At 37.0% G+C, this 18141-nt stretch overlaps 1 protein-coding gene and 1 long non-coding RNA gene across 2 annotated transcripts in view; one reads left to right on the forward strand and one right to left on the reverse strand.

The window, feature by feature from the left end:
- The window catches only part of LOC138713921 (dipeptidase 1-like), an 84583-nt gene extending 78365 nt beyond the window's left edge, over window positions 1–6218 (forward strand). Inside the window, exons 9-11 of the mRNA XM_069846459.1 lie at window positions 801–876; window positions 4151–4301; window positions 5674–6218. Of these exons, the coding sequence (XP_069702560.1) occupies window positions 801–876; window positions 4151–4301; window positions 5674–5793 (347 nt within the window). The 3' untranslated portion in view covers window positions 5794–6218. The remainder of the gene's footprint in view (window positions 1–800; window positions 877–4150; window positions 4302–5673) is intronic.
- LOC138713923 (uncharacterized) overlaps window positions 1–18141 on the reverse strand; it is a 130234-nt gene that overhangs the window by 104879 nt on the left and 7214 nt on the right. The window contains exon 3 of the long non-coding RNA XR_011336011.1: window positions 12823–13255. This is a non-coding gene — a long non-coding RNA (uncharacterized lncRNA). The remainder of the gene's footprint in view (window positions 1–12822; window positions 13256–18141) is intronic.

An 18141-nucleotide genomic window follows, 5' to 3' on the forward strand; every position in this document is an offset into this window, starting at 1 on the left:
AAATCATTATTAATATTATTATTATTAATTTATTGTCATCAGCTGCCTGGAAAGCACGAGATGTTCCGCGCTTTGCTTGACTGGAGTGCCGTCCCACTTAGCTGCAGAACTGCGCAATTGCATATTAATTTCTTTCTGACAGTACAACATATTGAATTTGTTCTTCAGAAAGATTCATTCTGCCAATAATTCATCTCGAAAAGGAAGCAAAAACTAGAAAAATTGTATTAAACTTTTTTTTTTAATATCTCAAAGATTAACCCCCGAAATTAATGCCATTACTTAAGGTTCACCCTGTACATTAAACATTTTAACAAGATGTTTTCTTTAAAATTATTTATTAAAATGTTTATATCGTCGGTATACAAGCAAAACAGATTAAGTTAAAAATATTACTTCAGAGAAAAAGGCGTTTGAAAGTTCCTAACAAAACTGAATCTTCAGAATATTATTTTTAATACTCTGCTTCTCTTTAAGTGAATTCCACTTTCCAACTCTAAATTGATATGGTACACATACATTAAGTCAGAAGTAATATTTTTCACTTAACGTGTTTTGCTTGTAAACGGACGATACGTTCACTAGAATATTAAAATTTACAGATTATTTCCATCAGTTTCCTTAAGCTGTCTTACGATACTGAAACGGACAGTTTTAAAATTGATGAGATATAAAGCAAAATGTGGCTGCTGTATACCAGATTTCCAGTTCCCGGTTACCTGTGACTAATGAAAATGTACTTTCGCTGTACTCGACATCACAACAAAACAATCTAGTCAACTTGCTCCTTGTTTTGGCAGCCCACATCAACCACGTCCGTGTGCAGGCTGGCGTGGACCACGTGGGCATAGGAGCGGACTACGACGGCGTGGAGCGGTGAGCAGCGTCTAGCATGACTGGATTATGAGATGGATGTTTTCTTGCAAATTAAGTGAAAAATTAAGACGTATCGCTATTCCTGCCATTAGCAAGTCTGGCAAGCCTATCCAGTGGCTAAGGGATGGAATGCTGCTATTTAGACCTGGGTTCGTGTCTGTATTCGTAGGTGCCCAGGTTGCGCAGATTTTCAGCCTAATTTTCTAATTAACCATACACTTGATTCTGCACAGTGTATTTATTTCTGTACTATCGCGAAACATTTTCATGGTTTCTATTTTTATAATAATGCGAGACATTTACATGGTTTCTATTTTTATAATAATGCGAAACATTTCTATCGTTTCTATTTTTATAATAATGCGAGACATTTACATGGTTTCTATTTTATAGTATCGCGAAACATTTCTATGATATAGCGAAATATTTCCATGGTTTCTATTTTTATTTCTATAATATGGCGAGACATTTCTATGGTATTGCGAAATATTTCCATGGTTTCTATTTTTATAGTATCGCGAGATATTTCCATGGCTTCTATTTTATAGTATCGCGAAACATTTCTATGGTTTCTATTTTTATAATAATGCGAGACATTTCCATGGTTTCTATTTTTATTTCTATAATATGGCGAGACATTTCTATGATATAGCGAAATATTTCCATGGTTTCTATTTTTATTTCTATAATATGGCGAGACATTTCTATGGTATAGCGAAATATTTCCATGGTTTCTATTTTTATAGTATCGCGAGATATTTCCATGGCTTCTATTTTATAGTATCGCGAAACATTTCTATGGTTTCTATTTTTATAATAATGCGAGACATTTCCATGGTTTCTATTTTTATTTCTATAATATGGCGAGACATTTATATGGTATAGCGAAATATTTCCATGGTTTCTATTTTTATAGTATCGCGAGATATTTCCATGGCTTCTATTTTATAGTATCGCGAAACATTTCTATGGTTTCTATTTTTATAATAATGCGAGACATTTCCATGGTTTCTATTTTATAGTATCGCGAAACATTTCTATGGTTTCTATTTTTACAATAATGCGAGACATTTCCATTGTTTCTATTTTATAGTATCGCGAAACATTTCTATGGTTTCTATTTTTATAATAATGCGAGACATTTCCATGGTTTCTATTTTATAGTATCGCGAAACATTTCTATGGTTTCTATTTTTATAATAATGCGAGACATTTCCATGGTTTCTATTTTATAGTATCGCGAAACATTTCTATGGTTTCTATTTTTACAATAATGCGAGACATTTCCATTGTTTCTATTTTATAGTATCGCGAAACATTTCTATGGTTTCTATTTTTATAATAATGCGAGACATTTCCATGGTTTCTATTTTATAGTATCGCGAAACATTTCTATGGTTTCTATTTTTATAATAATGCGAGACATTTCCATGGTTTCTATTTTATAGTATCGCGAAACATTTCTATGGTTTCTATTTTTATAATAATGCGAGACATTTCCATGGTTTCTATTTTATAGTATCGCGAAACATTTCTATGGTTTCTATTTTTATAATAATGCGAGACATTTCCATGGTTTCTATTTTATAGTATCGCGAAACATTTCTATGGTTTCTATTTTTATAATAATGCGAGACATTTCCATGGTTTCTATTTTATAGTATCGCGAAACATTTCTATGGTTTCTATTTTTATAATAATGCGAGACATTTCCATGGTTTCTATTTTTATTTCTATAATATGGCGAGACATTTTTATGATATAGCGAAATATTTCCATGGTTTCTATTTTTATTTCTATAATATGGCGAGACATTTCTATGGTATAGCGAAATATTTCCATGGTTTCTATTTTTATAGTATCGCGAGATATTTCCATGGTTTCTATTTTATAGTATCGCGAAACATTTCTATGGTTTCTATTTTTATAATAATGCGAGACATTTCCATGGCTTCTATTTTATAGTATCGCGAAACATTTCTATGGTTTCTATTTTTATTTTTAAAATATCGCGGGACATTTCTATGGTATAGCGAAATATTTCCATGGTTTCTATTTTTATAGTAACGCGAAATATTTCCATGGTTTCTATTTTATAGTATCGTGAAACATTTCTATGGTTTCTATTTTTATTTTTATAATATCGCGGGACATTTCTATGATATAGCGAAATATTTCCATGGCTTCTATTTTATAGTATTCGAAACATTTCTATGGTTTCTATTTGTATAATATTGCGAGATATTTCCATGATTTCTACTAAGTGTATAATATCGCGAGAATTTCTATGGTTTCTAACTATAATATCACGAAACATTTCTATGGTTTATATTTTTATAATATAGCGAGACATTTCTATGGTATCCACACCTATGGAGTAACGGTTAGCGCGTCTAGCCGCGAAACCAGATGGCCCGGGTTCGATTCCCGGTCGGGGCAAGTTATCTGATTGATGTTTTTTCCGGGGTTTTCCCTCAACCCAATATGAGCAAATGCTGGGTAACTTTCGGTGCTGGACCCCGGATTCATTTCACCGGCATTATCACCTTCATATCATTCAGACGCTAAATAACCTAAGATGTTGATAAAGCGTCGTAAAATAACCAAATAAAATAAATAATTTGTATGGTTTCTATTTTTATAATATTTCGAGACATTTACATTTTTATAATATCGTGAAACATTCCTATATTTTCTTTTTTATAGTGTCGCGAAACATTTCCATGTTTTTTTTTTTTTTAATTGTATGGTGTCGGGAAACATTTCCATTGTTTTTGTTGTTATAGTATCGCAAAACATTTCTTTCTCCTCGATGAACTGGAAATTATTGCTGACATATGTTAGAACTCTGAAGGGCGAAAGATGGATATTCTTTACCAATATCGTACTGTTACGTGTCATTCTTGCATGGAAATGAATTCTGCTACAAATTATGGCAAATCATTACGTTGACGAAGAGTTTGTGGCGAAAACTCCTCGCCCCGAAAACGAGTAGAGTTCTAGCAGATCTCAACTGCTGTTTCTGTTACGGTCGTTACATACCGTCATTTCCTATAACTATGGTCCACGAAACAAACATTCAAATTTTGTACTCCATAACGTAGTACCTCGTTTATCTATATTTTTGCTGTACTGTACTTTGAAGTCAAGTCACTGCAGCTATCTACGAACAGTCTCTGTTACTTCTACACTGTTATTTGATTGGTGTATCGTGGACCATAGTTATGTTCCAGGACCATAGTTATGGGAAATGACGGTACATTTTACGTTCCAGAATGCCCGCCGGTCTGGAGGACGTGTCCAAATACCCGCATCTCTTCGACCGACTAGCGGCGGCTCGACCCGGAGAACCGAAATGGACGAGAGAGGATCTCAAGAAGCTGGCCGGCCTTAACCTGATACGGGTCTTCAAACAAGTGGAGAAGGTTCGCAAAGATTTTATTCCATCTAGTACAGTCCAACTTCTAGAACAGTCATGTCAATTGATGCCCGTAGAAGCAAGCGCGCGCTTTAGAGCTCAGGAGAGCCTGAGCGCTTTACAGCGGAAAGGAAAGAGACAGACGAAAGAGGTGGTATATGCCGCTTGGTCGAGCTATATTCAGGGATGGCCAGCACTGATTCAATAGATAAAGGGAAGAGAACTTATTAAAACTGTATCCATGGTAATTTTTAGATTTGTCTGAGAAGTATAAGTGCATTATAAGAATGTAAGTTTTAATTTTAATGCTCATTTTTTTTTTATTCAAAAGAAATATTTTCTCAACTTGTTTTTATAGAAAAGTGAAATTTTCAGGTATAGGCCTATTTATTTAGTAGACTTACAGAATGTTTTCGTAAATCTAATATACCGTATATACGTATTACTGAAGATGATGTATTGAAAATTTTGAAAATATTCGCATGGAAATTGTTTGTAAGCAAATGAATTAACAAAGCAACTACTGTTACATCATAAGCAAAAGATACGTGCCCATGTGTTGTAAAAATGTCAGCTCTATAGCTTCAGCAGATTTAGAGAAAATAATTTAATATTCTGATGATAGGAAGTTGCTCACAAATATCACCTTAAAAGCATAATGCGATAAGAGTTTTGTTATGCAATATTAGTTACACTTAAAACAGATACAGTACCTAGGTAACTTTGCTTTGTACTGTAATATTGTTTTGATTAGTTTATTGATTACTTTTGTAAGGCTAAAGATACCATCGATATAAATTCCAACTTATCATGTCATACTCAATCTCTTTCTTTGGAATATCACTTTCTTTATGAATGATGTGTTTCATCCAATTAATACAGTATAATATTATACTACTATGGAATTTAAGTGAATATTCCTTCTTAACTCTCTATTATGTTATTAAGATTTAAAACACAACTGCAATATTAAGAAATCAGTGTTAGTACTTTTGTTTTACAGACAATATAGATAATATTAAACAGAAAGAAGCCATATAAAAATAACGACATAAAATTTCACGTTCCGTCTGAAGTTTGTGCACCACTGTTTTCTTAATCCAACAGGCTGCTTATTCATGTACACAACCCTTCCTCTTTCCATACTTAGCGCTTGCTGCCCGCGCACGACGTCAAGGTCAGAAAAATGCGCTTGCTTTGACATCACTGTTCTAGAAGGACTCATATCCTTGAAGCCTTCCTGTTTCTTTCAGTGGTGACGACGATGTAGCTGTTGGAATTAAGATCAGTTGAATCTTGCTGTTATTGCATTCTCAGAATCCTGAACTCTGCAATTAAGATTTCGCGGTGCAATTGAAAAGTGTGGCACATGATTGCAGGTGAGGGACGGCATGGCCCTGGGAGTCAGACCGCCGTACGAGAAGCTTCTGCCCATCCAGGCCCTGGGCAACAACAACACAGACTGTCGCACAGATCTCAACAATTCTTCCAGCGGGTAACGAGAGACAACGGAGGAGCAGAAATCCGAACCGATGCTGTGCACCAAGCCGGGGTCGCTCTCCTGCTCCTCAATGTTGAATGGCGTGTCTAATCTCAATTGATACGATAGATGAAACTGATTTTTTAATTTTATAATATTGAAATCAGTTTTTCACTGCCGCATTCATTCCAGTTTATTCCATTAATCATCTGGAAAGTTGTTATCATTACATTTCATCAAATAAGAGCACAAAGATTAGCTTTAATTTATTGTAAACATGTGGCACTACGTCTAACGTCTATCCTAGCAATCCTTCAAACATGGACTAGACCCTAAAGTTCGTCTAAAATTGTTTGTATCAGTAATTTATAATCGTACCTCATTGATGTTCGTAATGTAGTTTTAGTTACACAGTACAAATAAAAGAGATCATTTGTTAGTGAATATCCTCACATCAGTTTGATTCCATCCCTAACAGTGAAACTTCAATAAGTTTCGTTTATGTAATATTTTCAATTAAGCGTGAATATTCCACACATCTTTAACCCTTAACCCCAAAGATACATTAAAATCACACTTACAGAAAAAATCGGTATATGAGACCGGGCATATTTCATTATTGTTCCCGAGAGTAATTTATACACATTTAATTCAAGATAATATATTCTCATCATTTTACAATAAATATAATTAAAATATTTAATTGAAGATAATTTATTTTGTCAATTAACCTGAAGCAAGTTACAGATGCCTACAGGAACAGCTGCACTACCGAAGACTTTAGCGGAGTGGTAACACCAGGTAGACCTCGAATAATATTGTGTCAAGGCGTTTTTTCTGGATTTCGTTCCGACTGGCTGTACGACACAAACTTGTCTTCAGCAAGATATGCGTCATTTGTTGTTGTTTTCTAATGCCAGGCGTTTGACAATAAAGTCATTTGACCTCTTGCACTCCAATATTTTTCAAAGATATTATCATGGTCAGCCACTGAAGCACAGATTTTGAGGTGTTCCGAATCCATTTCTTGGTTTGGGTTGCACAATGGGCAGTTAGGGGACTGATATATTCCAATTCTATGCAGGTGTTTGGCCAAACAGTCATGGCCTATTGCCAATCTAAATGCAGCTACAGACGATTTTCGTGGTAAATCGGGAATTAACTGTGGATTTTGATGCAGAGAGTTCCATTTTTTCCCTTGGGATTGTGTTATCAAATTTTGTTTGTTGAAGTCTAAGTATGTAGATTTAATAAATCTTTTCACAGAGTAATACGTAGATTTAGTAACAGGTCTGTAAGTAGCAGTGCTGCCCTTCTTTGCTAAAGCATCCGCATTCTCGTTTCCCAGGATTCCACAATGGGATGGTATCCATTGGAATACAATTCTTTTATTGAGTGATATTAATTGAGAGAGCATTTTAGTTATTTCTGCTGTTTGAGATGAAGGTGTGTGCTTAGAGACTATTGATAGAATAGCTGCTTTGGAGTCTGACAATATAACTGCATTCTTAAATTTATTGATGTGGCATAGAAGATTCCTGAGACTTTCACTTATTGCAATGATTTCACCATCAAAACTTGTTGTTCCATACCCAAGAGATCTATAAAGTGAGAAGAGACAGCACGTAACACCTGCACCGGCACCTTGTTCTCTGGAGATCAAGGATCCGTCGGTGTATAAATGAAGCCAGTTTTGTGGAGGGTACCTAATATTGTCTCTAAAGACAATTGTTTCAGTATTTCAGTGTTTACTTCTGATTTCAGTATTTCTTCTGTTAAATTTAGATTATATTCTATATTTAATAGAGTTAAAGGGTTTGGTTTAATTTGTAAGTTTTTCTTTTAAATTCGGGATATTGATTTTCTGTTTTAATTCTTGAACAATGGATAGGAAACTTTTTTTAGTTTTATGCGTCATTTGTTGGAGAAGTATTAGGAATGAGGTGGGCTGTTTCATTAGGGATTTGTTTGTCTCTTTCTAACAACTCATTAAAACAGTGGGACATCTGTTTCTGCTGTTTGACCACTTCTTGTAGTTTATTGTGAGCTTAAGAGGAATTATTCCACATCAGCACAACCAATTGTACACATCTTTCCACCTCTTTAATTAAATACCTTTTTATGAAGGTTCCTCATCATGAGAAATTCGCTTCCCTAAATATTTAGACGGCAGATTTAAAACACCGTTTACTGTGGATTTACCATTTACTACTTGGACCACACAAAGACACATTTCCAATCAAACTGAATATCCGGATTTCTGATTTCTTACGATGCCACTGTTGAGTATCGATTAGTGAGTAAGTGATCATGATCAAATAATCACTTGTACACAAAGAAGGCTGCTGAACTTCCATGTCTTTTTCGTGCACTCAACAATCAAAATATTTCATGAAGCAGAAGTGGTGTTTGGTGGTTAAATAACTCAGTGGTACAACAGAAAAAATTGGTACCCTGTGATGTACTTTGAAAATTTTATTTTGTAGCTGAGTTTTTCATTTTGAAATAGGCCTATTAATCTAAGTCCGTAGAAAAGTAAAAAAGACTAGAATATTTTAAAATTCAAGCATCTTAAAATCATTTTTCAGTGGATATAACATATAACAAAACCTGCTTCAGATGGTAGGCCTACTTGCTGATATCAGCATTCAGATTGTGTGCACTATATATCCTACAAAAAGTCCTTATTAATAATAATGTTTCTTGGAAAAAAGTTAAAGTTTAGCTCCATAAAATCAGGAGCACCACAGCTAATATTCGTAGCTGTAAATTTTATGAAAGTCTCAATACAACACAAACATGATTTTATGTTGTAAATAAATAGGATAAAATAAAGCCACCAGAAAACCAGAGAAATAACTTGTATGGATACAAAAAAAGGACATGTTCTCATTATATAATTTTAAACAGTGTTTATTATTAACGACGAAATAAATAATAAACATACCAGAGAATACTGTTGGTTTAACAATTAATATTATCACATACAGTAGTTTTAAATATTGTGTTTTAACATTTTAAACAACGGATATTATTTTAAACAATTTTGAACACTCTCCTTAAAAAGTTTTGTTTTAACCATGTCAACCCTGTGAACAAGTCACGGCAATTATTTAGGCCTACTTTGCCTAAAAGACTTTTTTCCTCGACGAAAACTATTTAATTTGCATTGCGGAATATAATATAGAAACTATCAATATGAGTGGAAAGTAATAATATACATGTCTCTGATCTTGTCTGCGATCTCCAGCTTCTCTCACTAGCTATCCCCTCATCTGATCCACTCTAATCTTATATTGTCACATATCTCTGCCCCACATCACTTAGCTATCCCCTCATCTAACCTACTCTAACCTTATCTTGTCACATATCTCTGCCCCACATCACTTAGTTATCCCCTCATCTAACCTACTCTAACCTTATCTTGTCACATATCTCTGCCCCACATCACTTAGTTATCCCCTCATCTAACCTACTCTAACCTTATCTTGTCACATATCTCTGCCCCACATCACTTAGCTATCCCCTCATCTAACCTACTCTAACCTTATCTTGTCACATATCCCTGCCCCACATCACTTAGCTATCCCCTCATCTAACCTACTCTAACATTATCTTGTCACATATCTCTGCCCCACATCACTTAGCTATCCCCTCATCTAACCTACTCTAACCTTATCTTGTAACATATCTCTGCCTCACATCACTTAGCTATCCCCTCATCTAACCTACTCTAACCTTATCTTGTCACATATCTCTGCCCCACATCACTTAGCTATCCCCTCATCTAACCTACTCTAACCTTATCTTGTCACATATCCCTGCCCCACATCACTTAGCTATCCCCTCATCTAACCTACTCTAACATTATCTTGTCACATATCTCTGCCCCACATCACTTAGCTATCCCCTCATCTAACCTACTCTAACCTTATCTTGTAACATATCTCTGCCTCACATCACTTAGCTATCCCCTCATCTAACCTACTCTAACCTTATCTTGTCACATATCTCTGCCCCACATCACTTAGCTATCCCCTCATCTAACCTACTCTAACCTTATCTTGTCACATATCTCTGCCTCATATCACTTAGCTATCCCCTCATCTAACCTACTCTAACCTTATCTTGTCACATATCTCTGCCTCACATCACTTAGCTATCCCCTCATCTAACCTACTGTAACCTTATCTTGTCACATATCTCTGCCCCACATCACTTAGCTATCCCCTCATCTAACCTACTCTAACCTTATCTTGTCACATATCTCTGCCCCACATCACTTAGCTATCCCCTCATCTAACCTACTCTAACCTCTCTTGTCACATACCTCTGCCTCACATCACTTAGCTATCCCCTCATCTAACCTACTCTAACCTTATCTTGTCACATATCTCTGCCCCACATCACTTAGCTATCCCCTCATCTAACCTACTCTAACCTTATCTTGTCACATATCTCTGCCCCACATCACTTAGCTATCCCCTCATCTAACCTACTGTAACCTTATCTTGTCACATATCTCTGCCTCACATCACTTAGCTATCCCCTCATCTAACCTACTCTAACCTTATCTTGTCACATATCTCTGCCCCACATCACTTAGCTATCCCCTCATCTAACCTACTCTAACCTTATCTTGTCACATATCTCTGCCCCACATAACTTAGCTATCCACTCATCTAACCTACTCTAACCTTATCTTGTCACATATCTCTGCCCCACATCACTTAGCTATCCCCTCATCTAACCTACTCTAACCTTATCTTGTCACATATCTCTGCCCCACATCACTTAGCTATCCACTCATCTAACCTACTCTAACATTATCTTGTCACATATCTCTGCCCCACATCACTTAGCTATCCCCTCATCTAACCTACTGTAACCTTATCTTGTCACATATCTCTGCCTCACATCACTTAGCTATCCCCTCATCTAACCTACTCTAACCTTATCTTGTCACATACCTCTGTCTCACATCACTTAGCTATCCCCTCATCTAACCTACTCTAACCTTATCTTGTCACATATCTCTGCCCCACATCACTTAGCTATCCCCTCATCTAACCCACTCTAACCTCTCTTGTCACATACCTCTGCCTCACATCACTTAGCTATCCCCTCATCTAACCCACTCTAACCTCTCTTGTCATATACCTCTGCCTCACATCACTTAGCCATCCCCTCATCTAACCCACTCTAACCTCTCTTGTCACATACCTCTGCCTCACATCACTTAGCTATCCCCTCATCTGATCCACTCTAACCTCTCTTGTCACATACCTCTGCCTCACATCACTTAGCTATCCCCTCATCTGATCCACTCTAACCTCTCTTGTCACATACCTCTGCCTCACATCACTTAGCTATCCCCTCATCTGATCCACTCTAACCTCTCTTGTCACATACCTCTGCCTCACATCACTTAGTTATCCCCTCATCTAACCTACTCTAATCTTATCTTGTCACATATCTCTGCCTCACATCACTTAGCTATCCCCTCATCTAACCTACTCTAACCTTATCTTGTCACATATCTCTGCCCCACATCACTTAGCTATCCCCTCATCTAACCTACTCTAACCTCTCTTGTCACATACCTCTGCCTCACATCACTTAGCTATCCCCTCATCTGATCCACTCTAACCTCTCGTCCCATACCTCTGCCTCACATCACTTAGCCATCCCCTCATCTAACCCACTCTAACCTCTCTTGTCACATACCTCTGCCTCACATCACTTAGCTATCCCCTCATCTGATCCACTCTAACCTCTCTTGTCACATACCTCTGCCTCACATCACTTAGCTATCCCCTCATCTGATCCACTCTAACCTCTCTTGTCACATACCTCTGCCTCACATCACTTAGCTATCCCCTCATCTGATCCACTCTAACCTCTCTTGTCACATACCTCTGCCTCACATCACTTAGCTATCCCCTCATCTGATCCACTCTAACCTCTCTTGTCACATACCTCTGCCTCACATCACTTAGCTATCCCCTCATTTGATCCACTCTAACCTCTCGTTCACATACCTCTGCCTCACATCACTTAGCTATCCCCTCATCTGATCCACTCTAACCTCTCTTGTCACATACCTCTGCCTCACATCACTTAGCTATCCCCTCATCTGATCCACTCTAACCTCTCTTGTCACATACCTCTGCCTCACATCACTTAGCTATCCCCTCATTTGATCCACTCTAACCTCTCTTGTCACATACCTCTGCCTCACATCACTTAGCTATCCCCTCATTTGATCCACTCTAACCTCTCGTCACATACCTCTCCTTCACATCACTTAGCTATCCCCTCATCTGATCCACTCTAACCTCTCTTGTCACATACCTCTGCCTCACATCACTTAGCTTTCCCCTCATTTGATCCACTCTAACCTCTCTCGTCACATACCTCTGCCTCACATCACTTAGCTATCCCCTCATCTGATCCAATCTAACCTCTCTTGTCACGTACCTCTGCCTCACATCACTTAGCTATCACCTCATCTAACCTATTCTAACCTTATCTTGTCATATACCTGTCTCACGTCAATTAGTTACTCACTCATCTATCCTAACTTATAACTTAACACGCAATATTTACGGAAATATATGCCGGCGGAGGGTAAAACACAGCGCAACACGATCCCCACGATCTGACACTAACACTAATATGTCCCTAATACGGCAAACTCCAAACACATCAACTTCAGTCACTCTGTCTGCCATAGTGCACACTGAAGTCTATCCAAGATTCCACAGCTTATACTCGTAAATACAACTAGATAAACATTAAAATATAGCTCTCCGCTCAGTTTCAGTAGCTTGTACGTAATCCCCCATTCAAGTGCAGAAGTTCTAATAAATTTCGTTAAGAAAACGAGCTGTCAGTTAAAGTAAATAATTGCCCACGTGACTAGCAATTCCGTAGGTCGCCAGAAACACTAATATCGCAGTTTACTAACTCTAGCCTGTCTAGGGAGGTCTGCGAGTTTCTGAATAGTTCAAGTAGTTTAAAGCCTGGAGAAAGTGTTACAACTCACGGTAGTACTAATTGTAGTGAAGTCCTCTTGAATCCAACCACTTTCCGAGACTTCGGGGAGAAGGCGAATCCAGTACCGTAGCAGGTTTAAAGAAGACACTGTCAGTTAACCTCAACTCACTTTCTAATGTCTCATTTGCAGCAATTTACAGGTCATACCGATTTCAGCACTTTTATTCACACTTCTTAATACGTCACACATCACATCACATCACATCACATCACATTACATTATTCATAAAAATATTGTTTAACCATCCTTTCCTGGAAGTCACCATGTCACTTTCGAGTTTTCTTTCTTCTTCTTCTTTCATGACCTGGGTCACACAGTTTCCATGCAGCCCGCGGAATTCTCGGGTCCTATGTTCTTTGAAATATGAGGACTTCAGCAGCCAAAGATGATAGTTGGAAAAATTCCAATGACATCATTGAACCTAAAGAAGTAATAATGATATAAATATTGTCTTATAAAGTACAAATTAAACATTCTTACAATAGTATTTATTTAAATAATGCTTTTTTAAAGTACAAATTTTGAAATTAGTATTTTTTCAATCTTAACGAATAATACAATGTGATCTTAATACTGGTAACAAACAGTAAGACGTAAGTATAGCAATGACTGCTTACTTACATTTCTATAGTGGCAAAAAAAAAAAAAAAAAAAAATTTACCTCTGACAGCTACAATATCGAGAGTCGAATTCATAGTCGACATATATCGTAGGGAAACTCTTAAGCAGTTGCTTATAATCATTTCCAATCCATAACTCCCACTGAAGTGAACACTTATTCAAATAAGGCAGCTTGTCAACTTAAGTGTTTCTTCATATGCATTGTAATCAGCAGATTCGGTATACAATGGATGGTGATTATGATTTTGATGAATTTATTGAGTCCTGTAATGAAAATGAAAATGTGTTTCGGCAAAATGAAAGTTATATCAGAGATACGGAAAACCTTTTAGAGATACAATGATCAACAATTTAAGAGGAGATACCGTTTCGACAAGAACACTGTTGTTGATATTGTGGTGTCTCTCATTAAAATTCACAATACAACCATGAGGCTTACCGATTTCACCACTGCTGAAAATACTGATCGCTTTGAGATTTTATGCTACAGCACCATTTCTGGTAGGTTTGAGTGGTACTTTTTTGAAAGGCATTCGTGTCCCAACAAAATGTTATTTGCATTTCGTTTGTATTCTACCCAGGGAATAAGCTGTTAAAATTTGCGTAATTATACAACTTCCACATTGTTTACCATAAAAATAACTGAAAAATAAATTAAAATGATTTACCGTACTTACAGGAATATTTCCGGAGTTTGCATTAAAATCAAGTGGAATTTTGTCCCGTGTCAATTTCTTCTTTTGGAGAGAACAATGGTCCGATTTATTACTTTCGACAATATCTCTATATTTTATAACAAGTTCTCTTAGCTCATTTCTTTCTTCTTCTGTAAAATGCTTTCTCGACATTTTGTATAATTTTAGCTCTATAATACTCACTTCTGCATTTGTGTACGATAATAATGAGATTTAACAATTTTAAGACGCTGGAAAACAATTGAATGTACGAAAGCGCTCACGTCTAGCCATGTTGCCATATTTCTTTCGATGTCAAGGGAATGATCAATGCCAGAGCCATCTTCAGTTAGGATGGCATATGCAATATGATCTGAAATAAGTGCTGAGGAAAAGCTCATCACAAGTCTTGTTTCCTCATTTTATAAGTGACGACTATGCATTCGACCCCCAATCTCCTTTTGAACAAGCAAAATTCATGTCGAAATCGCCATAACGCGTAAATTCTCAATAAATCACTGCGGTTAATTACCGTATTCATTGTTAATTTAACATATCAATGTAATCTGTGTTCTTTGAGAAACACCCTCCAATGCGTGGAAACTGACCTTGATGTGATGTACTTGCAATACAGATTTAACTCTGTTGAATGCCAGCTAGCAGTTGTCCATGGCTGGAAAAGCGCCGAGATAAGTAAATGCCTATTTTGTCAAAACCCTGGTTCAACGATTTGACAATGGTCATTGCGAAAGTAACACGTAACGGAAATTGACGCCTTTTAAATTTTAAAGGTAAGTTACTGGATAACAAATCAATTACCTCAGCCCACATCCAAACGAGTATCTGATAAGCCCCAAACCCAGCATCGACAATCCGTACCACTCCCACTTATTGCCGGTGACAGATGAAATGAGGGGGAGGTGAAAAGTGTTGCTGGCATGAAGAGAGAGATGGGAGTGTCCCAAGAAAACCCTCTGCGACGTCTGCTTTGTTCGACCATAAATTCCATCACGATGTGATCGGGGTTCGAGTCCTGGTCACCGGGATGAAAGACGAGGGAAAGACAAATCTTTGCTACGACCGTTTCACATAAAGTTATGCCTAATGATAAAGACTAAACAGAGAGGGAAACTTTCCAACATTAAGTGAAGCTAAATTTAAAGATGATATTTTTTTTTAGCACAGAAATCCCTGTGGTGCAGAGATCAGCATGCTGGTCTCTTATGCAGAGGGCTGGATTCTATTCCCAGTCGGGTTGAATTTTCTGGTTGAAGTTTTTCGTGCTTTTCTCTCAACCATAAGGCAAATGCCAGGAAATTCGGGCCAAACCATCCCTGAATATCACCGGCTTCATTCATAACAAACTGCAGACGCCATCTAGTTCACAACAGTCTCAACAATAGTACACAGGCCTTCGGATTTCATACAAAAGATTAATTCGCGACATGACCAGAGATGTTAAAGCGAGTATAAAAAAATCCCTGACATATTGCAACACAAAATTGTTTGAAGAACCATTTGACAATGAGAAATCAGCCTGGGTGCAATTCAAGACTGTGTTTGTCTCAGAAAAGTAAAGGCTGAAAGCTTCAGAAAAATCATTGAGGACATGTAAAAAGCATATGAAACTTTAGGACGTAATATACGATTGAAAATACATTTTCTACATTCCCACTCGGACTTCTTTCCTCCCAATTCGGGCGCCGTAATTGACTAAGGGTACGTACACGTTGGAGCGACAATGAACGATAAAAGAAGCAGCGATGCTGTATCAGAGAGAATTGAAGCATGCATTGTCATTGAGGTGTGCATATTGGAGTAACGGTAAAAGCGAAGATACACGATAAAAGCGACGAAAAAGGTAAGTTCCATTTTCTTCGCTCTTATCGTTCATATAATCTCTGATTAAGATAATAATGATCTGTATAATGACCGGTGGTTATCAATATATCCGAATATTAATCGATTTATTATTATTTCGGCATATTAAATTAATTGTTGTACATATTGGCAAATTGATCAGTTGTGTATTTATTCGTGATACATTATGTGATCGCAATAACCAATCACAGCACAACGAATTTATAGGTACTACCTTTGGAATGAGAAACGGGTTCAATTTTGTACGTATTTAAGTTATATTAACCTTGAACCTAGCAGCTGATATTTCCGATATATCTTCTTTCATTAAGTGGCTGTATAGAATATCTTCTACTGATAAATCAAAATGTTCGTTTCCCGCATTCTCGTTGCTCCGATATGAACACTTGATTCTTTGATAATATCAAAGCGTCTCTAGGTCATTTCTTTTATCGTTTATCGTTGCTCCAACGTGTACCTACCCTAACACGGAGAACGTTTTCACCAGGATATTGCTGTCATTGCAAAACGATATAGGCGGCAGTGGTCTCCTAGCATGTTAGCTGACTATTGTTGACGGCTAATTATGGACGTTCCTGATGTGAGTTGCAAGGGGAGGCCTTTTAGAACTGAATACCTTTATGGAGTTCTACATCATAGGTAGATATAAGAACGTTTAAATTACTTTTTTTTTTTTTTCATTTTGTGAAAAACTTAAAAACAATATAAAAAAGAGTAGGCCTTGGCCTATATTAGCTACCGGTATTTTCCAGTTTCAGATCTAAATTCAACATAGGCTACATACAAAATCAAAATCGTCTGGTCCATTCGCGTACAAAATAAAACGTAGAAATTCGTTATTCAGTGTGATTCAGAACTCACTTCCGACATCTCCGTCACTGTTATCCTACAGGGACGAAGTGGCAAACAGTGCAGTTGCGAGGACAATCCATAACTGTTTACATCGGCTTTTTTCTTATCTGGGATGAAGTGCAGACAGATCATATGAGGGGTTCAGGAGTAAAACATGGTAAGTGACGTTTTATTGTGTTGAAGTTATTATAGTCGCGACGCTGTTATTCCCGGCGTGACTCCTCCTCTTTGCTTACGTCTTTAAGCTTTTTATACATACTAACACAGTCTACTATATACAGTCGCGAAGCTCAATACGTAGTAAATATGCTAACATTAGATAGTTGCTCACCACTAGGATCGCTAATATCGCCTCATTACAGGCAATGCAAAATAGTGCCGTCACAATCTATTGTTTCTAGCACCCTCAAAACTCAAGCTTCGTGACTGTATATAGTAGACTGTGATTAATATGAAACATTTTGTATAGTTACCAGAAAAGCAAACCTGTATACTTCTGCCATCTGCTGAGATATTGGACAACTAACCACTGCGTCAGACGCAGAATTTTTTATCAGTCTCCTCATCATATCGCAACTTACGTGCCTGGGGACAATCTAAATTTGAATTTCTGGGTAGATGTGGCTGTACTACTCATTGCTCATTGCAGACCGTTATTTAAACAAGAGAAAATACTGACTGTAATGAATCTTTATATATTTGAATGTTTACTTAGGGTAAAAAAGAGACTAAACTATAGCCTAGTAATTACAATACCTGGTCCAGTTATCTTCTACTTGAACCGGCACACAGTGGTCTAGAATGCAAATTTAGCGGGACATACCAATAACTTTTCAGCTACCTAACAGATTTTTACGAAATTTTACACAGTAGTTACAGGTAGCATATATGTTTTGTATGCAAGTTCTCGTTACGTTGGTATAAGGGGAACCACCCCTTATAGGGGGGCGCATTTAGACAAAATTAGAAACTTTTCTCCTGACAGATTTTTATGAAATTTTACAAAGCAGTTACAAGTAGCATATATGTTTTGTATACAAGCTCCGATTACGTTCGTAGAAGGGGAACTACCCCTCATAGGGGGGCGCAATTAGACAAAATTAGTAACTTTTCTCCTATTTAACAGATTTTTATGAAATTTTACAAAGTAGTTACAGGTAGCATGTATGTTTTATATACAAGCTCTCGTTACGTTGGTATAAGGGGAACTACCCTTTATAGGGGGGCGCAATTAAACAAAATTAGTAACTTTTCTCCTATTTGATAGATTTGTACGAAA

This window comes from Periplaneta americana, chromosome 14 (genome assembly GCF_040183065.1).
Source record: "Periplaneta americana isolate PAMFEO1 chromosome 14, P.americana_PAMFEO1_priV1, whole genome shotgun sequence".
Lineage (NCBI taxonomy): Eukaryota > Metazoa > Arthropoda > Insecta > Blattodea > Blattidae > Periplaneta > Periplaneta americana.